This window comes from Mobula hypostoma, chromosome 5 (genome assembly GCF_963921235.1).
Source record: "Mobula hypostoma chromosome 5, sMobHyp1.1, whole genome shotgun sequence".
Lineage (NCBI taxonomy): Eukaryota > Metazoa > Chordata > Chondrichthyes > Myliobatiformes > Myliobatidae > Mobula > Mobula hypostoma.
The window spans coordinates 109,913,899-109,941,851 of NC_086101.1; the positions used below are offsets into that span (position 1 = coordinate 109,913,899).

The 27,953-nt window shown below is 47.5% G+C and overlaps 1 protein-coding gene across 3 annotated transcripts; it reads left to right on the top strand.

The window, feature by feature from the left end:
• Positions 1 to 27,939, top strand: LOC134346907 (uncharacterized). 3 transcript variants are annotated; one of them, XM_063048743.1, is made up of 5 exons: positions 1 to 111; positions 13,539 to 13,624; positions 17,851 to 18,198; positions 18,994 to 19,092; positions 24,628 to 27,939. In XM_063048743.1, exons 2-4 carry the CDS (start codon positions 13,561 to 13,563, stop codon positions 19,065 to 19,067), a joined length of 486 nt encoding a protein of 161 aa, XP_062904813.1. In that variant the 5' UTR covers positions 1 to 111; positions 13,539 to 13,560; the 3' UTR covers positions 19,068 to 19,092; positions 24,628 to 27,939. The 3 variants fall into 3 exon arrangements, with proteins under 3 accessions (XP_062904813.1, XP_062904814.1, XP_062904812.1); XM_063048744.1 differs by lacking the exon at positions 1 to 111 and adding an exon at positions 791 to 1,060; XM_063048742.1 differs by lacking the exon at positions 1 to 111 and adding an exon at positions 2,518 to 2,894.
• Positions 27,940 to 27,953: the final 14 nt, after the last annotated feature.

Below are 27,953 nucleotides of genomic sequence, written 5' to 3' on the forward strand. Positions count from 1 at the left end.
AGTCACTCTGTATCATACGTCACCAGGGCTGGTTTATCAGTCGTGTTGAAAGGCTGGCCTTGGAGTGGCAGAAGCAGGCAGCAAGACCATTTTCAGCGGGGCCTTTAGACGGTGAGTGCCAGGGCAACAGGGCAACCCTGCAGACACTCGCATTCATTACTGCAGTCTGCAGTGCAGCACGTCTCCAGCTTGAGGAAAACCAGGCATTTAAGGACAGTGTCAGGCAGAGCAGGGAGGAGGGTGGGTACAGCGACGGGGACGGGAGGGAGATGGAAAAGGGCAGGCAGGGGAGGGTGATGCAGGACCATGGAGAGCGAGAGGAAACTGATGAGAGATGTGAAGAGAGAGGAGGAAGAGAGAGACAAAGATAGAGGGGGCAGAAGATGGTGAGATACAGAAAGGAGAGGTTTAGAGAGAGAGTGACGGTAATGGGGAGATACGGGAAAAGGAGGGGTGAAGGAGCTGGATATACCGCAGGAAGGGCGAACGGGGAGATTAGCAAAGCAAGAGAGGGGCAGGGAGACAAAGAGGGATGGAGAGGCAGAGCGGAAGAAAGAATATACAGGAAAATAGAGGGGGAGAGGTGATGGAGGAAGATACAGAGATTGATACAGAGGGAAAGGGAGAGTGGGGAGTGACAGAAAGCCAGGGAGGGAAGAGGGATAGGGAGAGAAAGGGAAAGCAGAATAGAGATGGGGGGGGAGGGGAAAGAAAGAGAGAGCCCAAGGAAAAAGGAATGGGGGATGGACGGGGCGGAGGGGGGGGTCACTAGGGGAGATCCAGCTAGTACGGACGGAGAGGATAAGAGAATGTGGGGAGAGGAAGGGAAGGGAAGGGCATGCAGTTGAAAGGAGCGGGGGTGAGGGATAACGGGTGCGGCGGAGACTGGCAGAGGGGCTGACTGATGAATAGTGGTGTTTCCAGCTCCCGCTGGCTGCCCGCCCCTGGTGTGCGGAGCGGGGCCTGCGGAGGGCGGGCCGAGCGCTTTCTCTGCAGGGGCTGCGGGAGCTGCAGACTGCAGCGGCGAGAAGGCATTTCACACCGATCGGAAGACCGGGAGGTACGGAGGGGAGTTGGGGAAGAGAGAGGAGCGGGGATGGTGGGGGATGGCAGGAAAGCCGTGACTGGACAGAGAGGAGGGGAGAGGGAGAGATTGAGGACTGGGGAAGGAAGAAGTAGGGGAGGGGTGTGGAGGTATGGCAGGAAGGGCGTGATTGGACGGAGGGGGTGAGGAGTGGTAGTAGCAACGGCAGGAAGGGCGTGACTGGATGGGGGGAGAGACTGAGGAGTGGGGAAGGGAGAAGTAGGGGAGGGGTGGGGAGAGTGCATGGAGGGGAGAGATTGAGGGGTGGGGAGGGAAGAAGTAGGGGAGGGGTGTGGGGGGTGGGGAGGGTTGGCAGGAAGGGCGTGACTGGATGGAGGGGAGAGAGATTGAGGGGTGGGGAGGGAAAAAGTAGGGGAGGGGTGGGGAGTGCATGGAGGGGAGAGATTGAGGGGTGGGGAGGGAAGAAGTAGGGGAGGGGTGTGGGGGGTGGGGGAGGGTTGGCAGGAAGGGCGTGACTAAATGTTAGGGAGAGTGAGGGAAGGGGAAGGGAGGAGTTGGTAAGGGATGTGAGGGGTGGGCTAGGGATGGCAGGAAGGGTGGACTGGACAGAGGGGAGGGGAGAGGGAGCGATTGAGGGGTGGGGAGGGATGGCAGGAAGGGCGTGATTGGACGGAGAGGAGAGGAAAGGGAAAGAGTGGGGGATGGGCGTGACTGGATGGAAGGGAGGAGAGAGTGAGAGGAGGGGGAAGGGAGGAATTGGTGAGGGGTGGGGAGATATAGCAGGAAGGGCGTGATTGGACGGAGGGGGAGAGGGGTGAGGGGTGGGCGAGGAATGGAGGGGAGAGGAGAGGGAAAGAGTGGGAGGAGTTGGTGAGGGGTGGGGAGGTATGGCAGGAAGGGCGTGAACGGACGGAAGGGGCAGAAGGAGGTGTAGGTGAGAGTAGTGAGTGGGTGTTGAGGTGCAGGAAGGTATTAAGAGTTGGGGAAATTTTCATTGGGGACCGGGTGAGTTAGGTTGCGAGGGGGCAGTTAGAGTGGAGCAGTTGAACAGATAGGGAGTGGGGACTGAGGGGTGTGGACGTTGTGGGGAAGGAGAAGGGGTGGGGAGAGGAGCCAGGGAAGGGATGTCAGTGGTGGGGGAGTAGTAAGGGGTGGGGAAGACTGTGGGGAGGGTGGGGGGGAAGGGTAGGGAGGGGAGTGGGGTAAGGAGAGTGATAGGTGAGGTTGAGAGGTGTGAAGGAAGTGGGGAGTGCAAGAATGAAACTGAGGGCCGGGAAGTGGTGATCAATGGTGAGGAGGGAGAATGAGAGGTTTGGAGAGGGAGACTAATTGGAGCCTAAGGGAGAGGGAAGCAGGGACAGGAGGAGGTGTTGAGTGGAGGGAGGGGCAGCAGGGTGCGTGACAGGGCACCAGGAGGGGAGAGAGGGAGAAAGGGGAACAGGAGTAGTAGTGTTGGCTGGTTGGAGCCCGGCATTGAGGCCGAAGGACTGGAATATGCCAGGCTATGTGGAGAGGGGATCACGAGGGCACATTACACAGCGAGTGCTTTATTGACCTTGCCGGGTACCCAGGAGGGGCATGGGGCAGGGTGATGCAATGCGCCCGGACGGTGTTCAGACATGGGAATCGGCTGCTTGTGACTGCCAAGCTCCTGGGTACCAGGAGGGGCATGGGGCAGGGTGATGCAATGCGCCCGGACGGTGTTCAGACATGGGAATCGGCTGCTTGTGACTGCCACGCTCCTGGGTACCAGGAGGGGCATGGGGCAGGGTGATGCAATGCGCCCGGACGGTGTTCAGACATGGGAATCGGCTGCTTGTGACTGCCACGCTCCTGGGTACCAGGCAAGGTCAGTAACGCACCAACTGTGGAGCTTAATGTGGAGGAACAGCTCGCCAGTCGCTCTGTCATTTTGTCTGCGTGTGGTTTAATTTACGAATGGGGCAATTAATCGATTTTTCGCGGTCACCGGAGATCGTTGTGACCTCAGGCAATTCCACTGTGGAAGTATCACACCAGATACAGCTACCTCACCCTCAACATAATGAATTCCTTCCAGAGGCACGGGTGCTGGAAAAGCACACGAAGTGCTGGAGGAACTCAGCAGGTCAGGCAGCACCTACGGAAATGAATAAACAGTTGACATTTCAGGCCCAGACCTTTTGCCAGGACTGAAAGGGAAGTTGGGGGTGGGGGGCAGAAGCCAGAATAAGAAGGTGGGGGAGATGTGGAAGGAGTCCAAGCTGGCCAGTGAGACCAGGTGAAGGGGAAGGTGGGTGTGTGGAAAAGGAGGGGTGAAATAAGAAGCTGAGGAAAAGGTAAAAAACTGAAGAAGAAGGAATTTGAGAGGAGAGTGGGCCATGCAATAAAGGCCCGCCCATCCACTTACCTTCCCCTTCACCTGGTCTCACCTATCACCTGCCAGCTTGTACTTATTTCCCGCTCTCCACCCACCTTCATATTCTGGCTTCTTCCCTTTCCTCGGTCTGAAATGTCAACCGTTTTATTCCCCTTCATAGATGCTGCCTGATGAGCTGAATTCCTTTGCTATGGCTCTCCCCTCTCCCCCTCTCACCCATAACACTCTATCTCTCTCTCCCAGTTTTTCATTCATGAGCCTGAAATCACTTCTTGTATTAGAATACATGAGCAAGGTTGTAATGTTAAGACTTAACATTACTGGTCAGACCAATATTGTGAGCGGCTTCGGTTTCCTTATCCCCCTATGTATGAAAGGGTGTGCCAGCATTGGCAAGGGTCCAGAGGAGGTTCTTGAGAATGATCCTGGGGATGGAAGGGTTAACGTATGAGGAGCATTTGATGCCTCTGGGCCTGTACTTGCTGGAGTTTAGAAGAATGGGGGGGGATCTCATTGAAACCTATCGAATAATGAAGGGACACACATCAAAGTTGCTGGTGAACGCAGCAGGCCAAGCAGCATCTATAGGAAGAGGCGCAGTCGACGTTTCAGGCCGAGACCCTTCGTCAGGACTAACTGAAGGAATAATGAAGGGCTTAGAAAGAGTGGACGTGGAGAGGAAGATTCCTGTACTGGGGGAGTCTAGGGTCAAAGGGCACAGCCTCAGTATATAAAGATGTTCCTTGAATAGAGATGTTCGAGATGTTTAGAACAGAGATGAGGAATTCCTTTAGCTAGAGAATGGTGAATCTGTGGAATTCATTGCCACAGATAGTTGTGAGGGTCAAGTCATGGAGTATATTTAGAGGTTGAAAGATTCTTGATTGATAAGGGTGTCAAGGTTGTTGGGAGAAAGCAGACGAATGAGGTTGAAAGGAATAATAAATCAGCTATGATGGAATGGTGGAACAGACTTGATGGGCAGAATGGCCTAATTCTGCTTCTGTGTCTTGTGATTTTATACCTTGCTGCCAAGTTTGGTGTGATCATACCTCTTTGACTATTCTCACACATCTCCCGCTACGTAAATGGGGAGTTGTTGCTGTCGCATGAGTACTTGTAGGCCTATCCAAGACACAAGCAATTACCTGTATACCGGGGGCTCTTGCGGCATGAGTCTGGAAGTCCCTCCCCGAAGGCATAGTGGGAGCAACAGAAGGACAGCAGAGGATCGAGGAGGTGGCTCGACCCCACCTCCTCGAGGGCAGTAAGGAGTAAACAATAAATGCTGATCTTAGCCAACGCCAACGCCTGAAAAATAACGCCCGACTCGAAAGGACTGCAGCGACTCAGATATCAACCGCTCGGTCACCTTGCTCCCGAACCTCCCAGCTCTGCATATTCCGTGATTGATCAGTTTCCCCAGGGATCTGACTCACAGCCTCCATCCCCACCCTCCCGTCCGCCTCACTGCGCTGTCCCGTCACGCATCCTGCGGGCTCGGTTCCGGATAGTGACGGGAAGACGGCAAGATCGGGAGACTGATAGATTTGGAACATCTCCAATCCAAATTCTGCATTTGGTCTGCGGGAATTCTGTAGTTGAGAGAGGAGAGGAGGCAGACTTTACTTTTGAATGAAGAGTGTTCCTTGCATGGGTCAAAGTTGGAATGCCTTTTGGGGGAGGTTGCAGGATCATAACATGGAAGTGCTATGGTGTCCATCTAAGTTTGTCCCATTTTTCCGCATTTGGTGCATACCAAGGAACAACTTTATTCGCCATATACATTTTTATATATATATTAGGACTGTGGTGTTTTGGTCAGAGCATGACAGGTGACAAAAACAACAATGTTCAACAATTATAAGGAATTATATAAAAGTAAAGTTGGAGCCTAAAGTATGGATATGGAATAAAATGGGCATAAATACTAAATCCCAGCATTTATTTACAATGAAAACAGCATTATAAATTGTAGTTAAATGTGGTGTTTACAGCACAGTACAGATGTGTGTGGGGGACTAACTAGAATGATAGGTCATATTAACTGCCTGGGGGTAGAAAGTTTTAAGATGGCGAAAAGTTTTGTTTTTTTAATAGCCTTATCGTGTTTTCCAGAGGTGAGATTTTGGATAAAGCAGCTTGCAGGGAGGGTAGTGTCCGTATTGATTTTTCCTGCCTGCTTTTTTAATCCTGGTCACAGACAAGTCCTGCAGTGATGGTGGACTGCAGCCATTGACCTTTCCTGCTGACCTGACAGTTGGCTGTAGTGTTCATACACTGTGAGAGAATGCTGCGTCAAACCAGACAGTAATAGCTGATGTGAGGATGCTCTCTATGATGGCAGTGTAGAATTGCACCAGTAGGTTCAAAGTAAGTTTATTATCAAACTACATATTTGTCACTGTGTACTACCCTGAGATTCATTGTCTTGTGGGCAGGCACAGTAAGTGCAAAGAAACGCAGTAGAGTCAATGAAAAAACTGCACTCAACCAAGGCGGACAAACAACCAATGTTTAAAAGACAACAGGCTGTGCAAATACAAAGAAAAAGAGAAATGAAAATAAATAAATAAGCAATAAATGTCAAGATTATGAGTTGTAGGGCCCTTAAAGGTTAGTCTATTGGTTGTGGAAGCAGTTTCAGATTTGAGGTGAGTGATGCTGTCGTCTAAGGTTCAGAGCCTGATGATTTAACTGTTCTGGGGAAAGTGGAATTTTACCAATTGCCACATCTCCCTGTGTACTGTCTACCTATTGTGACACAATCTGCCACAACCACTACATTTATGAAGCATTTGGGAGGACACCCAGGAGGATCGGGTCCTAATGTGGGTAGATGAGCAAAAAGACTGGCTTTAGCCTGATGGGCTGAAGGGCCTGTTTCTGTGCTCTGTGACCCGAGGTGCACCGTCCTTTGTTTAAGGTGTCAGTGCACCTTCCTCAACTTCTCCCTGCGGCAGCTCCATCTGTATGCTGACCACCTTCTGGGTGAAGACATTGTCCCTCAGCTCCCCTTTTAACTCCCTCCCATCTCATCTCAAGCCTATGCCCACCATTTCTTGAATTCCTCACCCCTATGAAGAAGACAGTGTGTGTTCACCCTACCTGCTTGAAAGACAAAGTCGAAGTAAACGTACAATATTATCAAAGTACGCATGTTGTCATTGGAGAGAGTCCAGAAGAGGTTCAAAAAGATGATTCTAGGAATGAAGGGGTTAACATATGAGGAGTGTTTGGCAGCTTTGGGCTTGTACACACTGAACGTTGGGGGGGGGGGGGTGAAACCTCCCAAACGTTGAAAAGACTAGATAGGGTGGATGTGGAGAGGATGTTTCCTATGGTGGGGGTGTCCAGAACTAGAAAGCACAGCTCAAAATTGAGGGGTGACCTTTTAGAACAGAGGTGAGCAGGATTTTTTTTTTAGCCAGGGTGTAGTGAATCTGTGGAATGCTCTGCCACAGACTGGTGGAGGCCAAGCTGGTCGGTATAGTTAAGGTGGAAGTCGAAGGTTTCCTGGTCGGTCAGGGCATCAAAGGATATGGTGAGAAGGCAGGTGTATGGGGTTCAGTGGGATCTGGGATCAGCCATGATAGAATGGTGGAGCAGACTCGATGGGCTGAATGGCCTAATTCTGTTCCTATGGCTCATGGTCTTATGGTCTTGTATGTCACCATATACTGTCATGAGATTCACTATCTTGCGGGAACTCACAGGAAAATAAAGAAATTCAGTAGAATTTATGAAAATTATACACAAACAAAGTTGGACAAACAGCCAATGTGCAAAAGAAGACAGATATTGCAAATAATAAATAATACGGAGAACATGAGTTGTAATTGATTTAAAAATGGGTCTGTAGGTTGTGGAATCAGTTCACTGATGCGATGAGTGAAATTATTAATGCTAGTTGATGGCTGTAGGGGAATGAGTGGGTTAACTTAATGATGAGCGCGAGATAGCTCTTGTCCTGTACTTGCTGGAATTTAGAAGAGTGAGAGGGGATCTCAGTGAAACCTATCAAATATTGAAAGGTCTAGATAGAGTGGACATGGAGGAGATGTTTCCTATAGTAGCGGAGTCTACTACCAGAGGGCACAGCCTCTGATTACAAGGACGTCCCTTTAGAACAGTGATGAGGAGGAATTCCTTAAGCCAGAGGGTGGTGAATATGTGGAACTTATTGCCATGGACAGCTATGGAGGTCGTCATTGGGTATATTTAAAGTGGAGGTTGATAAGTTCTCGATTACTGTCAAAGGTTATGGGGAGAAAGCAGGAGAATGGAGCTGAGAGGTGTATAAATCAGCCATGATAGAATGATGGAGCAGAGTTGACTGGCTGAAAGACCTAATTCTGCTCCTATGTCTCATGGTCTTAATAACTTTTCCTGAACCTGGTGGAGTGGGACCTAAGGCTTCTGTATCTCCTGCCCATAGTAGTAGTGAGAAGAGAGCATAGCCTGGATTTGTGGGGGTCTTTAATGATGGATGCTGCTTTCAAATGGCAGCACTCCTTGTAAATGTACTTGGTGGTGGTAGGGGGGAATTTGCCTGTGACGTACTGGACTGTAAGAAGTAGAACTTTCTGTTGCTGGGCATTGGTGTTTCCATAGCAGGCTGTGGTGCAGTCCGGCAGGATACTCTGCACTGTGCATTTATAGATGTTTGTCGAAGAGGCTGGCAGTTTACTGGGGATAGGGCGGCCAACACCAGTGAACTCCCTCCTTGCCTCGCTGGCTCTCTGGGTGAAGAAATTTGCTCATGACCTTGGATTTCCACAAGGACAAGGCAGCTTGGTAATCCTTGGCCTCCTAAGCGTTACACACAAAACGCTGGAGGAACTCAGCAGGTCAAGCAGCATCTACGGAAATGACTTAACAGTTGACGTTTTGTGTTGAGACCCTTCTTCAGGAATGGAGAAGATGCCAGAATAAAAAAGTGGGGGTGGGGGAAGGGGAAAGAAGATAGCTAGAAGGTGACAGGTGAAGCCAGGTCGGTGGGAAAGATAAAGGCGTGAAGAGGAAGTAATCTGATAGGAGAGGAAAGTGGACCTTCTCTCCTCTCCATCTTTGCTTTTGACAATCTGTCATTGTGCTATAATTGCTTCTGTCTCTTTAGACTGGGGATTGCCAAATTTTTTAATGCCATGGACAAATACAATTAACCAAGTGGACCATAGATCCCAGGTTAGGGGCCCCTGCCTTAGACCGATGGTCACTCCTTCCTCGTCGAGGGTGAGGCCCTCCTGCAGTTACTCTCCTGTTGGCTCCCATCATTATTACTAGGGAAGAAAGTGGAGGGGATTAAGATATACACTGTATATTTATCTCAACATGGTAACAGGGGCATAGGTAAATGCATTGCCTGATCTTGTTGGACCTTCAGTCATTGTACTGATCTTGAAAGTGTACAGAAAAGCTACCTCCTTCCTGAATCAGAGTCAGAATCGGGTTTAATATCGCTGGCATATGTTATGAATTTGTTGTTTTGCAGCAGCAGTATAGAGCAATGCATAATATTAATCTATAAATTATAATAAGAAGTATCATCATCACCATTATGTGCCTTCTCATATGACATAGGTGATCAAAGTCTTTCCATGACCATGATTGTTCTTGGCAATTTTTCTACAGAAGTGGTTTGCCATTGTTTTCTTCTGGGCAGTGTCTTTCCAAGATGGGTGACCCCACCCATTGTCAACATTCCTCAGAGATTGTCTGCCTGGCGTCAGTGGTCACATAAGCAGGACTTGTAATATGTACCACCTGCTCCCTTGGCTTCACATGACCCTGACTGGGGGCTAAACAGCTCCTACACTTTGCCCAAGGGTGACCTGCAGGCTAACGGAGGGAAGGAGCGCCTTACACCTCCCTTGGTAAAGACATATCTGCACCCCACCATTCTTAGAAATGTACAGTGCCTATAAAACGTATTCAACGCCCTCTTCCCAGCCCCCAGAAGTTCTCATATTTTATTGTTTTACAGATTTGACTCACAGTAGATTTAATTTGGCTTTTTTTGACACTGGTCAATAGAAAGACTCTTTTATGTCAAAGTAAAAGCACATCTCTACAAATTGATCTAAATTAATTACAAATATAAAACACAAGATAGTTGATTGCATAAGTATTCACCCTCTTTTAAGTTATTAGTTAGTAGAAACACCTCCATTACAGCCTTGAGTCTGTGTGGATAGGCCTCTATCAGCTTTGCACATCTAGGCACTGCCATGCTTCCTCATTCTTCTTTACAAAACTGCTCAAGCTCTGTCAGATCACATGGGGATCGAGTCCAGCCACAAATTTGCAATTAGATCGAGGTCTGGACCCCGACTTAGCCACTCCAGGACATTGTTTTTAAGCCATTACTGTGTAGCTTTGGCTTTATGCTTGGGGTCATTATCTTGCTGGAAAACAAATCTCCCAAGTTACAGTTCTCTTATAGACTGCATTAGGTTTTCTTCCAGGATTTCTCTGTATTTTGCTGCATTCATTTTACCCTCTACCTTCACAAGCCTTCCAGGGCCTGCTGCAGTGAAGCATCCCCACAGCATGATGCAGCCACCACCATGCTTCACGATAGGGATGGTGTGTTTTTGATTATGTGCGGCGTTTGGCTTCTTCCAATTGACTTTAGTCTCCCACATGCCTTCTAGCAAACCCTAGCTGAGATTTCATGTGAGCTTTTTTTTATCAACAGTGGCTTTCTCTTTGCCACTCTCCCATAAAGCTGTGACTGGTGAAGCACCTGGGCAACAGTTGTTGAATGTGTAGTCTCCCCCAACTCAGCCACTGAAGCTTGTAACTCCTGGTCATGGGTCTCTTCCTCACAGTCACTCAGTTTTTGAGGACGGCCTGCTCTAGGCAGATTTACAGCTGTGCCATACATATTCTTTCCATTTCTTGTTGATTAACTTAACTGTACTCCAAGGAATATTCCGTGACTTGGAAATTTTCATGTATTCATCTCCTGATTTGTGCTTTTCAATAACTTTTTTGTGAGTTGCTTGGAGTGTTCTTTTGTTTTCACAGTGTAGTTTTTGCCAGGAAACTGACTCGCCAGCAGTTGAACCTTCCAGATACAGGAGTATTTTTACTACAATCAATTGAAACACCTTAGCTGCACACAGGTCTCCAAAAACAGATCTCCATTTAACTAATTATGTGACTTCTAAAATCAGTGATGATTTGGTGTGTCATATTAAAGGGGGATGAATATATATGAAATCAATTATTTTGTTTTATATTTGCAATTAATTTAGATCACTTTGTAGAGATGTTTTCACTTTGACATGAAGGAGTCTTTTTCTGTTGATCAGCATCAAAAAAAAGCCAAATTAAATCCACTGTGATTCAATGTTGTAAAACAGTAAAACATGAAAATTTCCAAGGGGTTTAATACTTTTTATAGACACTGTATATATTAAATTAAAAAAGTAGCGTAAAAAAAGAGCAAAGTGATGTAGCTTACATGGATTTGTTGCCCGCTCAGAAATCTGATGGATGAGGGAGAAGAAACGGTCCCTAAAATGCTGAGTACATGTTTTCAGACTCCTGTACCTCCTCTTTCATGGTAGCAATGAGAAGGCCAAGGGATCTTGTCCCTGTCCCTGAGCAAGGGGCGAGGAATACAAGGAAGATCCAGAGGAGGCTAACGGGAATGAGCCCAAGGCTTGATGTGGGAGGAGTGTCTTACATCTCTGGACCTGTTCTTGATGGAGTTTGGAAGGGCGAGGGGGGAATCTACTGAAAGTCATGGATAGAGTGGAATCGGAGAGGATAGTTCCATTGGTAGGAGAGTCTTGGGTCTGAGGGCACAGAGTTAGAATGAAAGGGTGTCCCTTTAGAACTGAGATGAGGAGGAGCTTCTTCAGCCATAAGGTGGTGGGATTAATTGCCAGAGATGGCTGAGGAGGATAAGTCGCTGGGTGTACTTAAGGCAGAGATTGATAAGGTAGTTAAGGGACATAGGGAAAAAGAAGAAGAATGGGGTTGGATAAAAATCAACCATAATTTGATGGTGGAACAGAATTGATTTGATGAATGGCCTACAGTCAGTCAGTCAGTGGGTGCCATCCTGAATCCAGGGTTGGCGGCTATGCACCTCCATCTTCTTCGATCTTGCGACAGCACCGAGTACAGCCTCTCCTCCAGTTTGTTCTTGCTGGCCGCCTTGGCACCGCCCGCTGAACTGGAGCCTGGGGCCGTGTCGGCCTCCAGCCGTGGCTGCTTCTTCGAGCTCGGCCCTTCCTTAGGCGGAGGCCTTGGGCCGGTCCAGGCACACAGTGCAGCGCCCAAGTTCATCATATCTCTTCTAACTAGGTGCATAGCATATGATTCGCAGATACATGGTGAGGCTTTAATCTCTTCCATGGAAGATGGCCGTTGGCTCACAAGGAGCTCATCCGCCCTTTGTCAGGTCTTTTTTTTTAGTCCTGCTGGGTGTCCTCACACCCGCCTCACCAGACTAAGTTCGGTGGGGGAACCGGCCCAAGTCACCGACCACTCGACCACGGCCCCCGGCCTACACTGCTCCTCGAACTCATGGTCTCAGTGAGGGTGAAAACACTGAAGGAACACAACAGGTTGGGCTAGAACAGATAGGGGTATCAGCCCAAAATGCTGACTGTCCATTTCCCTCCACAGTTGCTATCTGACTCATTGAATTTCTCCCACACTTTGTGTGTTGCTCCAGATCCCAGTGTCAACAGACCCCTCTGTCCTCAATGTGGGTGGGTGGGAGCTTCCTGGTGGAGGATTTTGACCCCCCCCCACACTCAGAGGGTCATGTTATTCGGTATTCAGCCCGCCCTTCCTGGTGAGCTTTTCCTACCCCAGTATCAGAATCAGGTTTAATGTCATTGGCATATGTTGTGAAATTTGTTGTGAGACACAAGCCAAACTCTTTTTGACTCCAAATAATTGATTTATTGATTATTACAGAATGTCACTCTGATGGTTCCTGCTCCCTCCCCTTGCCCTTCCCCCTTTCCCAAACATTATTCCCCTGTCCTGGCCCCCTTCCCAATCTCAGTCCACAATCGAGACCCATATCAGAATCAGGTTTATCATCACTCACACATCACAAAACTTGGTTTTGTTTTTGCAGCAGCAGTACAGTGCAATATATAAAATTATGTAAGAAGTGATGAAAAGTGTTCATAGATTCAATGGCCGTTTAGAAATCTGATGGCAGAGGGGAAGAAGCTGTTGCTAAATGATTCATTATTGAGTGTGCGTCTGCAGGCTCCTGTATCTCTTCCCCTATGGTAGCAATGCCAAGAGGGCATGTCCCGAATGATGACTGTCCTTAGTGATGGATGCTGCCTTCCTGAGGCTCCCCATTGAAGATGACCTCGATGCTGGAGAGGATTGTGCCCGCGGTGGAGCTGATTGAGTTTCCAACCCTCTGCAGCTTCCTGTGACCTTGTGCAGTGGCCCCTCCCTACCGAGCAGTAATGCAACCAGTCAGAATGCTCTCCACCAAACACCTAAGGAAATTAGTAAGCATCTTTGGTAATATACCAAATCTCCTCATACCCCTAATGAAGTAGAGGCTGTTGGTGTGTCTTCTTCGTGATGGCATCAATATGTTGGTTCCCGGATAGATTATCTGGGGGGTGGAGATTAGACCGGGTGGGGTATTAAAGTGGGATTAGACTGCAGGGTGTGATTTATTATGTGTGGACAGTGGGATGAGATGTGTTGAGAGTTTTGGACGTGGAGTTGAGGGGAGTGGGAAACATGCATACTGTTATTTCTCTCTCCCCTCTCCCCCACTCCCTGTCTGATATCTTTCTCTCCATCTCACTCTGTCTTTGCCATCTTTTTTCTTTTTTCCATTTTTTCCTCTGTCTCTCACCTTATCTCCATCTGTCTCTCTCTATCTCTCTTTGCATCTGCATACCCTCTCTTGTTTCACTTTTCAATATTACACTCTCTCCCTTTCTCTCTCTGCATGTCTCTGTACCCTCTCTCTTTCTATGTGTTTCTTTGACTCTTCCCTCTCTCCATCCCTCCCTCTCTCTTTCTCTCTTCTTCTTTCTCCTCCTATTCTCTCGAGTCCCTCTCCCACACTCACTCACTCTCCTTCTCTCTCAATGTTGTCCATTGTCTTTTGTATTTCCTCTGCAGGTCAGCTCCTGTGCTCCCGGCAATGGCGGCACCCAGAGTCCTCCTGCTGCTCCTCCTCATGACACTCACATTCAGCTCTGCAAAGGGTAAGTCTCCGCCGCCTCACTTTCCTCTGACAAGAACACCCCAACCTTACCACATCTGCAGCACGCTCCAATACTCCCAAGCTCTCTGGAGATTGGAGGCTAATCCTTGGAGTATTTTGCATCAGTCTTCACTGAGGAAGACATCAGCAGTGTACCGGACACTCAAGGGTGGCAGAGAAGAGAAGTGTGCGCAGTCACAATTACGACAGAGAAAGTACTCAGGAAGCTGAATAGTCTAAAGGTAGATAAATCTCCCGGACCAGATGGAATGCACCCTCGTGTTCTGAAGGAAGTAGCTGTGGAGATTGCGGAGGCATTAGCGATGATCTTTCAAAAGTCGATAGATTCTAGCATGGTTCCGGAGGACTGGAAGATTGCAAATGTCACTCCGCTATTTAAGAAGGGGGCAAGGAAGCAAAAAGGAAATTATAGACCTGTTAGCTTGACATTGGTGGTTGGGAAGTTGTTGGAGCCGATTGTCAAGGATGAGGTTACAGAGTACCTGAAGGCATATGACAAGATAGGCAGAACTCAGCATGGATTCCTTAAAGGAAAATCCTGCCTGACAAACCTATTACAATATTTTGAGGAAATTACAAGTAGGCTAGACAAGGGAGATGCAGTGGATGTTGTATATTTGGATTTTCAGAAGGCCTTTGACAAGGTGCCACACATGAGGCTACTTAACAAGATAAGAGCCCATGGAATTACAGGAAAGTTACATACATGGATAGGGTGTTGGCTGATTGGCAGGAAACAGAGTGGGAATAAAGGGATCCTATTCTGGTTGGCTGCCGGTTACCAGTGGTATTCCACAGGGGTCCGTGTTGGGGCCGCTTCTTTTAACATTGTACATTAACGATTTGGATTATGGAATAGATGGCTTTGTGGCTAAGTTTGCTGACGATACAAAGATAGATGGAGGGGCTGGTAGTGCTGAGAAAACAGAGAGTCTGCAGAGAGACTTGGATAGATTGGAAGAATGGGCAAAGAAGTGGCAAATAAAGTACAATGTTGGAAAGTGTATGATTATGCACTTTGGCAGAAGAAATAAATGGGCAGACTATCATTTAGATGGGGAAAGAATTCAAAGTTCTGAGATGCAACGGGACTTGGGAATCCTCATGCAGGATACCCTTAAGGTTAACCTCCAGGTTAAGTCGGTGGTGAAGAAGGCAAATGCAATGTTGGCATTCATTTCTAGAGGAATAGAGTATAGGAGCAGGGATGTGATATTGAGGCTCTATAAGGCGCTGGTGAGACCTCACTTGGAGTACTGTGGGCAGTTTTGGTCTGCTTATTTAAGAAAGGATGCGCTGACGTTGGAGAGGGTACAGAGAAGATTCACTAGAATGATTCCGGGAATGAGAGGGTTAACATATGGGGAACGTTTGTCCGCTCTTGGACTGTATTCCTAGGATGTTAGAAGAATGAGGGGAGACCTCATAGAAACATTTCGAATGTTGAAAGGCATGGACAGAGTGGATGTGGCAAAGTTGTTTCCTATGATGGGGGACTCTAGTACGAGAGGGCATGACTTAAGGATTGAAGGGCGCCCATTCAGAACAGAAATGCGAAGAAATTCTTTTAGCCAGAGGGTGGTGAATCTGTGGAATTTGTTGCCACGGGCGGCAGTGGAGGCCAAGTCATTGGGTGTACTTAAGGCAGAGATTGATAGGTATCTGAGTAGCCAGGGCACCAAAGGTTATGGTGAGAAGGCCGGGGAGTGGGTCTAAATGGGAGAATGGATGAGCTCATGATAAAATGGCGGAGAAGACTCGATGGGCCGAATGGCCGACTTCTGCTCCTTTGTTTTATGGTCTTATGGTCTAACCCCACTGCTCAAACATGGAAGGATCAATTCATTGGAGAATAAGTCTCTGTTTAGGTTCATTCAAATATCTGGATATTAGAGGGGTAGCAAAGATCAGGAGTACTGGGAATGAGGCGAGCCACCAACAGTCTGCTGGAGAAATGCTGTGGGACCATAAGACCAGCAAAGGAGCAGAATTAGGCCACTTGCCCCAGCAAGTCCGGTCCACCATTCCATCATAGCTCATTCCTTATTTCTCTCAACACTGTTCTCCTGCCTTCACCCTATAATCTTTGACACCCTTACTAATCAAGAACCTATCAATCTCCACCTTGAATGTATCCAATGACTTTGCCTCCACAGTTGTCTATGGCAATGAATTCCAGATTCACACCTCTCGTTAAATAAATTCCTCCTCATCTCTGTTCTAAAGGGACGTTCTAGAGGCTGTGGCCACTGGTCCTAGGCTCACCCACCATTCTCTCTACATCCACTCTATCCAGGCCTTTCAATATTTGATAGGTTTCAATGAGATCCCCCCTCATTCTTCTAAACTCCAGCGGGTGCAGACCTGAAGCCATCAAATACTCCTCGTATGTTAACCCCAAGTTTTGAGCAGAACCTGTGGTAAGAAAAGAATTACTGTATTGACGTTTTGGGTCAAAGCTGTGCATCAGGGCATGGAGAGGCATGATGGCCCATTGTAACGAGGAGGTGAAAAAGAATTTTGAGGCGGTTGGTGGACGGAGGAGGGGTTGTGAGATGTCAGCCGGGTACTGCTAGGTGGGGGAGAAGGAGAGTGGGTGGAGTTGGGGGACGCTGATGGGTGAATGATGGATAGAGGCAGACAAAGAGGGGCAAAGAGGGCGAGAGAGAGGTTAAAGATTAACACAGATTGAGCGGGGAGGTGGGGAGTGTGGCATCTCCTGCTGGAGGGAGATAAGAATCCAGTGAGAGGAGAATGGCCATTGTTGGTGGGGAGGGGGAAGGAAGATCCTGTGTGGGATGTAGCTGGATGGACCCAGGAGTGGGAGGGAGACAAAGATGACAGATGGGTGCCTGGGAAAGGAGACTTAAGTGGGAGGCTCAGAGGAGAATCAGAAGGTTGGGGGGAAGGGAGGAATAAAAGAAGAAGGTAAGGGGGCAAGCATTTTGAATGTTAATAGTTAAGTGATTCATCTTTTAATTGGCACTGTGCCGTGTCCATCAAGATGAGTGATGTATCATAGAATCGTACGTTGTTGAAACAGACCCTTCAGCCCAATTCGTTTATGCCGACCCCAATGCCCTCTGAGTTAGTCCCATTTGCCTGCGTCAACCAACTGCTGGACATACTCAGCAAGCCGGGCAGCATCCATGGAGAGAGAAATAAAGTCAATGCTTCAGGTTTGGCACTTTTCGTTGGAGGTGAGAAAGAGAGAAATGAATTGGTTTAGGTGGAGTCACAAATGATAGAAGTCAAAATAAAAACTATTATCAGAGTTACCATACACTACCTTGAGATTCATTTCTTGCAGGTATTTGCTACAAAATAAATGCAATAGAATTTTTGACAACATAAACAATGCCATGCAATATTTATTGCTTATTTATTATGATTATTATTTATTTCTTTTTGTACTTGCCCAGTGTGGTGTCTGTTGTATGCTGGTTGAACACCCAGTTTGGTGCAGTCATTCTGTTATGGTTATTATTCCATAGATTTATTGAGATTGCTGCAAGAAAATGAATCTCATGGTTGTATATGGTGACATATATGCACTTTGATAATAAATTTACTTTGAACTTGACACAGTGACACAGTTTGAGTGTGACACTGTGTATGTGTAGCCCAGTGTGAGTGTGACACAGTAAGGCTGTGACGCTGTGAGTGTGACACCTGTGTGATTGTGACACAGTGTGATAGTGACACTGAGTGACTCTGGATGTGAGTGTCACACTGGGTGTGATTGTGACTCGGGGTGTGAGTGTGGCCAGTGTATGTGGCCCAGTGCGAGCATGACTTCAGGTGTGAGTATGATGCAGTGTGATTGTGACTCTGGGTGTTTGTAACACTTGTGTGAATGTGACACTGTGAGTATGACTCTGGGTGCGAGTGACTCAGTGTGAATGCGACACTGTGAGTGTGCGCTGTGTGTGTGACCCAGTGTGAGCATGACTTCGGGTGTGAGTATGATGCAGTGTGTGCATGGACCAGTGTGAGTGTGACCAGTGGACTCCAGGTGTGAGTATGATGCAGTGTGAATGTTATACACTGCGTGAGTGTAACTGAGTGTGAATGTGCCACAATGTGAGTGTAACTTTGGTGTGAATGTGGCTCTGGGTGTGAGTGTGACTCCGTGTACAAGTGTGACACAGTGTGAGTGTGACCCAGTACCGCTCTCTCCACTGACGTACCTGTATCCCGTTCCAGCGAGGATCCAATGCAACAAGCATAAGGAAGACATCGACGCGGTGAGTGGCTCCTGGGTCCTACTGCCCTGCCAGTTCAACTGGACAGGGGTGGTGCCTGAGGTGCAGCGTGCGGTCTGGCAGAAGGACTCCATGGTGGTGCACAACACAGACCCTCAGCAGCAGAAACACCAGGACCGCATGTACGCGGACCGCACCTCCGTGGCCGCCAACTGGTTCGAGAAGAAAGATCCCTCGCTGAATCTGACCGGGCTCACTGTGAATGACACTGGAATCTACGAATGCAGGGTGAACACCGACCGGCCACAATCCTTCGACACCTGTGCCACCATCAAACTGACCGTCACTGGTGGGTCCCTCGGTGGCTCTTTGACCGTGGGAAGCAGCTCATGCTGCGCCTGGAGTTGGCCGGAGGGGGGAGTTGATGGGGTGGAGGGGTGAGGAAGGGGTGGGGGTTGTAAGGGAAGTGGTGGGGATATAGAGGAGTGGTTAGTGGAAAGGTTGGTGGCGGAGAGTTTAGGAAAGGAGGGGATGGGGATGGAGAGTGTGGTGGGGAAACGAGGTCCCAGTGTAACCGTTGTTCTACCAACCAGGTGACCCGAGTGAAGGAGGGGAAGAGGTATCCCGAACCTCACCCTATTTTCCTCGTCTCCCCCACTCCAATCCCCAATTTCACTCCTCCATTTCCCATCTCTCCCATTTCCTCTATCTCCCCTCTTCCCTCACCCCTCTTTGCTTCCCTCCCTCCCTCATCCCTCCACACTCCCTTCCTCCCTCCATCCCTCTCCCTTCCTCCCTCCATCCCTCTCCCTTCATCCCACTGCCTCTTCCACTCCTCCACCCACCCATCCCAGATCCTGCTTCACAGACTTCCCAAACTTTAACCCCTCTCGTCTCCTTTCTAAACTTTAACCCCTTGCCCCTCCCTCTCCCGACCCCCATCCTGTCCCTCAATCCTGCATGCTCCTCTCTGTCCTCACCCCATGTTTCACCTCGTTGGCTCCCTTACTGTTGGGGGTAGGTGGTAGAAGGGTGGATTGTCTGCAGGTTGGTTGAGAGTTGCCTCGTCATTGGAGTAAACAGTGGGGATGGGGGGAGTGCGGACAGGTTGAACGAGATGGTGAGACTGTCTCTCGTTGTGCAGATGCTGCCGGTGCCGTGTTTGGGCCCACTATACTCCTCTTCATTGGCCTGGCGCTTGGAACCTTCTTCAGCTGATGGGATCCGGAACAGAACGTGTCAGGTGGGTGGGGGTGGGCCGGAGTAGTGGGCGCGGCTAGAAGGTCCATCAAATTGCTTCTACCTTCCACCTCACTGTCCCACTCTGTCCGCACACTCTGAATCCCTCACTCCTCCTCCCTTCCTCCCCTCCTCCTCCCTCCCCTCGTTCCCCCTCTTCTCCTTCCTCCCCTCCTCCCCTCCTCCCCTCCTCCCCTTCCCTCCCCTCCCCTCCTCCCCTCCCCTCCTCCCCTCCCCTCCTCCCCCTCCGTCCTCTCCTCCCCCTCCGTCCTCTCCTCCCCCTCCGTCCTCTCCTCCCCCTCTGTCCTCTCCTCCCCCTCTCTCCTCTCCTGCCCCTCCCTCCTCTCCTCCCCTCCCTCCTTCCTCCCCGTCCCTCTCTCCTCCCATTCCTCCTCCCTCCCTTCCTCCTCCCTCCCTCCTCTTCATTCCCCTCTCCCCCAACCCTGGCCCCACAGGAACAGGCTCTCCAGCCCCCAAACTCTGTGCTGACCATGCTGCTAATCTAACGTGATCCCCTCTTGCACGTGGTCTCAATCCCCTCAATCTCTGCCTGTGCGTGTGCCTGTCTCAATGCCTGTTAACACTGCCATCGTGTGTTGCGGGTTTATTGATGTAACTCCATTCGTGGCTGACCCTGAATTCAGGTAATGAATGACATTGATTAATGCGTCCGACAGGACTTTCATTTATATTTTCTAACAAATAGAATTTCTGATTTATAAGTAATTTGATCGGCAGTCTGGACAGGGTAGATGTTGAAAGTTGTTGACAGTGGAAGAGTTTTGAACAAGGGGACAGTGCTACAGGATTAGATGGTGATCATTTTAAAATTAGGTCTTCTATCAGAGGGCATTGAACCTCTGGAAATGTCTGCCCCTCAGGGAGGATGAAGGCTGGATCAGTCAATATAATGACAATGAACAGAGATAAATATTTGGACAGATCAAGGGATTGAGGTTTATGGGGAACAGGCTCAGAAGAGGAGCTGCAGATCAGCAGGAAATGGCTGAGTTGCCTTGAGAGGTCTAAATGGCCAAATGGTGGCAATGGAGAAGTTCCAGAGGAGGTTCGCAGGCATGATCGCAGGAATGAAAGGGTTAGCGTATGGGGAGTGATTGATGGCTCTGGGCTCTTCAATCACAGACCAGGTGCAGGGTTTTGACCCAAAGCATTGATAATTCCTTTCTTCCCACAAATGCTGCTCATCCCTTATGAGGAGTGAGTGATGGCTCTGGACCTGAACTCACTGAAATAAATGGGAATCAATGAAACTATCCTACATAGCATGTATATCAGCCTGACTGAGATTGGGAGTTCCTGGTAGTGACACAGGTCGCCTTGTCACCGCTTCAGCTGGACTCCGTTTTGTTTTCTTGTTTGGGATTGCCCGGATGCTGCATAAAACCAAAGGAAAAGCTGTAGGCCACAATATGCCTTCCTTGTGATACTTTGTCAGTCTTTGTTTGATGATGCCATTCATTCTTTCAGCTTGTCCTGGTGACTATGGATGATGTGAGCAATGAAAAGACCATTCAATGTTCATCAGTCGACGTAATTCTTAACAAACATTTCCAACGAAATGTGTTCCTTCATCAGAGTTGATATACCAGATCAATCCTCATCGAGGAGTATCATCAAACAGATTTTTGGCTATGTGTGTGGCAGTAGCTTTTCTTACTAGGATGGCATCCATCCATCTTGAAAAATTGCCCACTAATAATAACGCATCTGAGTATCTTTGGCACTTTGGTAAAGTAATGTAGTCCACTTGTAGATGCAGAAACGGACCAAGTGGGGCAGAAGTACTTAGCTGAGGTACCTTCTCTGTTGATCTGGTATTTGTTTTGTGGCATGTCATACATCTTGCAGCTCTTTGTTGAGCTTGTATTGCACCACTTTTGGATTCCACCACAGTTGGGAGTATCTGTCGACCATCTTTTGCACTCCAATGTGTGCTAAGGAGTGTATCTGCTGTGCCAGGTAAGGAAGCAGCTCAGTTGGGGCTACCAGTCACTGACTAATGCCATATCTCATGCCCCATCATCGTTTAATAGCCCACCATTTTCCATCCAGTACCACTTTTCTTCATTTGAACACTGATTTTGCGTTTCTTGAATATCTTGCATGTTCGTATGTGACACAGTGTTAACCTTGGTTCCCGTTATTGGGTTTTCTTATATTTCTTCAATTTTCCTTATTCCTTCTCTCGCTTCCCATTTTGTAGTTTTATCTTTCCATGGCTTTCCATTGTGGCCGTTTTAGAGTGACCGTTTCATTTTAATACTGTAACTTCAGATGGCAGTTGCATGACTTCCCTGACTTCTTGTACTAGTTCATTTGTTGATCAGAGCTCCCACGGCTGTAAGAGATCCTCTGTCTCCAAAAATTTCCAAAGTCATGAACAACTCTGGAAGTGTATTGAGAATATGTGTAGATATTAGCTGATCTTCCTTCTGCTAGCTTACAGGTTTCAGTTAAAGCTTTCAGTTCAGCCTGTGGTGTAGAGGTATCAGGAGCCAGGTTTCCTGAGGCTATCCCTTTATTTTCAGTGACAACAGCCTAACCAGCCATTTGAATTCCTCCCTTGATAGTTGAGGAGCCATCAGTGTACAGGATCAGAACTGGGCTCAGCAAAGACACGTTATGATAATTTGCATCTTTCTGGTGTTACGTACCCCGTAACTGGGTTGCCAAACCAGCAGAAATGGACCACTTAGTTGGAGTCTGGATTACTGGAACTAAGAAAGTTTTATTAAAGAAATAAGCAACACAGTACTCTAATCAAAAGGATATAAATGCAACAGTTTAGCAATGATAAAACACACATGTACACAGAACTAGGATAATAGGATCAATCAAGCTCTATCGCAGTCTAGGCGTAAATGATCAGTTTCAAGTGACGCAAAGTTCAGTTCAATTTAGTTCAGTTCAGTTCGCAGTAATCGCTGTTGTGCCGTTGGGGCGGGGAGAAGAGAGAGAGCGAAAGCGAATGAATATTCAAAACGGATTCCAAACAGACCTTCGATATTCCTCGCAGTTAGCTTTCGGGCGAGCCCTTTGTGATGTCTTCTGAGGTCACCGACTGTGACCCCTCTGTTCCAGATACGATTGTTCTGCGGTGAACCCGGCACCCAGGCAAGGGCGGACACACACACCGGGTTCCCGCCCGACCGTATCTTTCTACCCTGTGCGTCTATGGCTGGTCCCGCGACCAGACCTCCAAAACTCCCACCAACTTGTGGGGGCAAACCACTTTCAGGGTCTCGTTACCTCGTGGAGTTGTGTGTCTGGTGCCTTAGCGAACCTGTCCCTTTTTATCCCCCTGCTGGGGTATTGCCTGTCCATCAAACTTCAAACAGTTCAGGGTTGAAAGCCACCGGTCTCTGACAATACTCGGAACTGTGTCTCCTTTTCGTTAATCCGTCTCGTCTCTCATTAACATTTCTGAATGTTCCCCCATTGTCCTCTTATCGGCATCAATCTTCTGATAACTTGGTCTGTCGTCACACTGGCATGTTACTGTTCTTGTACAGTCATGATCATCTTAATGATCATGTCCACTGACAGCAGTGTATATAAGCCATAAGACTTTTGCTCTACCACTGCAGTTGCAGGACCAGGCCTAGTCATTTTTACAACTGTCTTAACGTCTCCATTACATCTGTAATTGTAGCCCGAAGTTGTGCCATCCAATCAACGTTTTTGTTTCCTTGAGGTCGGGGGTCGAGCTTGCTTTTGCCCTTGTGGTGAAGTTGATTTCTTATGCCAAGAAGTTCTCGCCCAATGTCCTCTTCTACCACGTATCCAGTTCCATTTGTTCTGCTGGTTAGCAAATGGAGACCGTTGATCCCTCTGTATCAATCTTATTCAGACGTTGATATTCCGCTCCACTTGCTTAATAGCTTATACCAGTTCACTGCAGGAAACAGCAAGTATTGTAACAATTTGCTTTTGTTACCTTCACCATTTTTGCAACATCTGGTTTCAAGCCATCCATGAAAGTCAACTTGAGAGGGCCACATATAGCCTCTTCGACATATCTTTGTTTATTCCTGGGACCCCTGAGTAATTGAACCAAATTATCCTATAGCAGCTTTCACGCTCAGAAACATCCTCTGAAGGCTTTTGTTTGTAATTGGCCACTTTCTTCCAATCAATCTTACTTGGGGCTTACACCTCTAACAATGCCTTAATTACTTCCCAACCAGCTGGTAAATTCTGTTTATCCTCTCCAATGCGATCTTCAACTTACCGTGTCAACTGTTTTAATTGTTGAGTTGTTAGCATGGGAACTAAAAATTTGAAAGCCATCATATAGATGAAATTTGCATATATTATTAATTTGTTGAAGTTCAGCCCAAGTCTTAAAGCTGCCCTTTTTAGGATGTGAAATTCCTTGGACCATTTGTCAATTATTTTCTAGATCCGGTGGCTGATGACAAACCTCCTTTTTCCTTGCATACTCTCCATCGTCATTCCTGCGTGTTTTTGCTCTCTTAGTTTTTACTGGGCCAAGTCTTGCCATGGCCGCCAGACCAATTACCTCATTACTGTCATCATCACTTGAGCCACTAGGGGTCTCTATTGAGTCAGTATCACCTCGCAGTTCCTTGAGTTCCCAAGCTGTCACTGTTTCTGAGGACCCGTCAGCGTTGGCTGCCTGTCAACATGATTGACGTCACCATTAACACCGCCCACTGAGTTGGCTAAACTGCCCACCGAAGGTCCTCCAGATGCTGTGCAGATTTGCCTCATTTCACTTTGCAAATTTAAATAGAGCTTCTGACCAATGGCATTCTTGGCCCGCTGTTTCTTCACCCATTCCATTAATGCAGAGATCTGTTTTTTTGGTTGATCAATTATCCTTTTCATACTATAGGAAGAAGTACAGTGGACGTTTCGGGTCGAGACCCTTCGTCGGGACTAACTGAAAGAAGAGATAGTAAGAGATTTGAGAGGGGGAGGGGGAGACCCGAAATGATAGGAGAAGACAATAGGGGGAGGGATGAAGCCAAGAGCTGGGAGTTGATTGGCAAAAGGGATACAAGGCTGGAGAAGGGGGAGTATCATGGGATGGAAGGCCTTGGAAGAAAGAAAGGGGGAGGGGAGCACCAGAGGAAGACGGAGAACAGGCAAGGAGTTATTGTGAGAGAGAAAGGAAGAAAGAAAGAAAGAATTAGGGATAGGGTAAGAAGGGGAGGAGGGGCATTAACTTCTTACCCCATCCCTAATTTATTATTGGCTGATTAAATATTTGCAGAGATCAGGTATACAGATGTACCCAGTAAGGTGGGCACTGAATGTACCTGCACGATTAGTACAGATGATCGCATGGATATTGAGGGCTGAATGGCCTTTTTCTGTACTGTGCAACTTCAAGACAGTTTTGAACATTCTTGTCCCTAACCCAATGGCAATAATCTTTATAACCTAGGTCCATCCTTGTGAATAGTAAATTGGAGGATAATGTGGGGTTGGCATACTTAAAAGCAAATATTAGTGGTTAAAGCATGAATGATTCTTCTTTTCTTGGTTTCAGGTCTTGTACATATAATCTGAAGCAAGCACTTCAAAAGACAAGATGTTGTGTGCCTGTTCGTTTAGGAACTGATGCCAGAACTCCCCAACTCTAATTAAAGTGAATCTTTGCATGTGACTTCTGCCTCACCATCCGTGTCCCACCCATGTCTTCGCTGTGTCCTCATCCATTGCCCATTGCTTTTCCCACCTCTTCTCATTAGGGAAGGTGCCACTCAGGCTCTGTGTGTCTTCTGTGAACTTGGTCTCTGGGGTCCCCTATCAGACAACTGCAGGAGATAGGCAGGCGGACAGATGAACAAAGAGAACAAGAGATAGATAACAGGAGAAAGAAAGGGAGGAGAGACAGACATAGAGAAAGAGAGATGGACCGACAGACAACAGAGAAAGAGAGTGTGACAATGGAGAAAGCGAGAACACAGAGAGAAACACAGACAGCTGACAGAGAGAGAGGGAGACTGAGAGAGAACAGAGAGAGAGGCAGATAGAGATGACAGAAAGGGTGACAGAGAGAGACAGACAGATGATACACAGAGAAAGTGAGAGAGACTGCAGAGAGAAAGAAAGACAGAGGGAGAGAAAAAACCGAGAAATAGACAAAGGGTAAGAGAGAAACACTGCAAAAACAGATAGAGAGAAAAACAAAGAAAACAGAAAGAGAGAGAAAAACACAGAAAAACAGATAGAAAGAGAAACAAAAAGTGAGACAGATGGAGAGAAAGACTGAAGGAGGGAGGAAGTGAAGGAGGGAAAGAGAGTCATCTTTCTTGATGCAAATCTGCAGTTGTGAGTGTGTGAGGGTTGGTAGTCAGTGGTTGGGCGGGGGGGTGGGGTTGCTGTCAGGGGTTTGTCAAGCTGATGTCACAGTGTGTATGAAGACCCTCCCACAGTGCCTCTATCCTCTCTCTCAGCAAGGAGATGCTGGCGGTTGAGACAGACCCCCTTATCCCTTGTCCGGACCAGCACTGAATCTGCAGTTGGTAAGTGGTGCTCGTGGAGTTTTGGCATGGGGGAATCACCATATGAGAGATCAGTAACTCTCAGTCCTAATCCTGTTTATTAATTTAAAACATAATCACAATCCCCTAAATCACTCCATTCCGTTTCTAATCTCCAATTCCACTTATTAGCCGTTAACCTCCGCAAGAAGTTCCTAGCCTTAACTACTAACTTAGTTCTTGCTCCTAACACTGAACTGTAATAACCAGTGTTACTGATCTCTAATGATGAATTCATGTCCCCACCTCCAGCTGTCTGGATTTGACCACCATTCTGTAGCTATTAAGAAATTCTCTAATGATTCCTGGCCCAGATTCCCGGGATAGGAACACTAATATTTATCCCAGTCACTAGTCAATAGTTACACTCACTAATGATACCAAAGCTAACCTCTAGTGCAAAATCTTAATCATTAATTAATAACTAATCACTAGTATTAACCACTTACCACTAATTGAAACAATAACCATTGACTGTTATCTAACTCTAAAACTAACCCACTAAACCTCCAGCCTAACCACTAGCTACCACCCTTAACACCCAGCCAAGTTTAACCAGTAATTCCACCTGCTAACTTCAACTTTTTTGTATATTATGGAGATTGAGGGGGGATTAAACAGAGAAGTGTACAGAAGAAATCAGGATTAGTCATAGGATTCATTTATTTAGCTACATTATGCTTGTTCTTCACATATTATAGAAGTTCTTAACCATGTCATTACTCATTAATCACAATGTATCTACTATCAGTTAACCTTCTTCACCAGCAACCATAATTCCAACCAATGACATTGATCCTAACTAACAATAGTCCATTGGCACGAAATAAGCATTCAGCTCTGTATTGCCATGGAAGCCAAATGTTGACCTGATCCAGAAGAAATCCTTGTGTGTTATTCAGGTGTAACAATAATTTTACTGAATCCCAGAGCATTTGTGGGAATGTCAATTCTCAAGCACTGTGACCTTAAGTAGGGTGTAGGTGCATTTTTCCCATCATTGCAATTATGAGAACATGTAAGCTTTGAACCACCCACCCAAGATCTGCTGCATTGCTGAACCACAATGACATGGTTCCTTCTCTCCCCCCTGCCCCGCCCCCCCGTTCACGATCAGTTGACTCCGCGCTTGGAATTGCCGCTGGGCACTGGTGGCTTCCACGATGACCTTTGCACTCAGATACCTGGGATGACTAACACAGATCTGGGCTCTCAGGAGATCACCAGAGAACAGGACGCACCGACTGGCAGGAGGAACTCGTAGCTCCGAGTGTGATAAACTACAAACGCCCAGTACACAACAGCCCTCTTCCAACCATTCATGCTTTTCTTTTTATTGTGTGTTTGGGAGGTGAGGTACACCGCAAGGTCACCCCTCGTTCAGTCAGACAGGGAACAGGCTACAGTGGGCCTTTGGCATGTAGGAGAATGTTTAGTACCCTTCAGTCAGAGAACAAGAGACATTGTTTCCTGAAGGTCACTGTTCAGATGCCAGACCTGCGTTCTTTTATTCATCTGGAATCTCATTCCTGGCCATTTCACTCTTCCGTTTATCGCAGAGTCACGGTGTTTAATTGTGAAAATTAGTAATGATTCTGAGCGTCCTTGAGGAGAGGCTTGTGAGCCGTCGAAACCCTGATGATCGTTAACCTTGCTCTTGTAATTGTTAATTCCCCTTTCATTACCCTGGTTTCTGTTGTTGTTCCTTTGGTGTTCACAGTCCCCAGTAGAGCCGTTGATGTCTGTTTCCCCCTTTGGTGACACCTTGGTGATGTACAGTATGTTATTGGTACCCACCTCTCCATTGGTGTGTAGTTCAGTATATTTCTGGTGCCTCTGTCTTTCACGTGCACTCCCAATTGGAACCACTTCCATATCTCTGTCAGTGTGTCCCTGCTCTCACTCTCTCTCCCCCTCTGCCCCTGCCGCCCAATTTCATGTTGCCCATCTAATGAACTCGCTGATCTAAACACAAGCCTTGGCTACTATGCAAAGGCAACTCCTGCTCCACTAACCTTGCTCACTAAAGCCTGCCTTCCCCAACTAATTGAATATGAAACCAACTCCTGGTACCTTCAAGAGCTGTGGAACTGGATGGCGAAGGGCAGGGTGTGGGAGTGGTCTTGGCTGTTTCAGTCCGAACCCATTTTGCTAATCAGTGATCTTATTCCTGACCTATACGTGTTCTTGCATGCATTTTGAGAAAGAGACTCTTTTGTGACGCTGTTTGATGTGTTACTACTAATCACTGTGTCATGGCTACTGACTGCTCTTTCACCGGTAGAATAAAGCTGTGTCTTATGCACCTTTTCCAATCTGTCTTGGATAT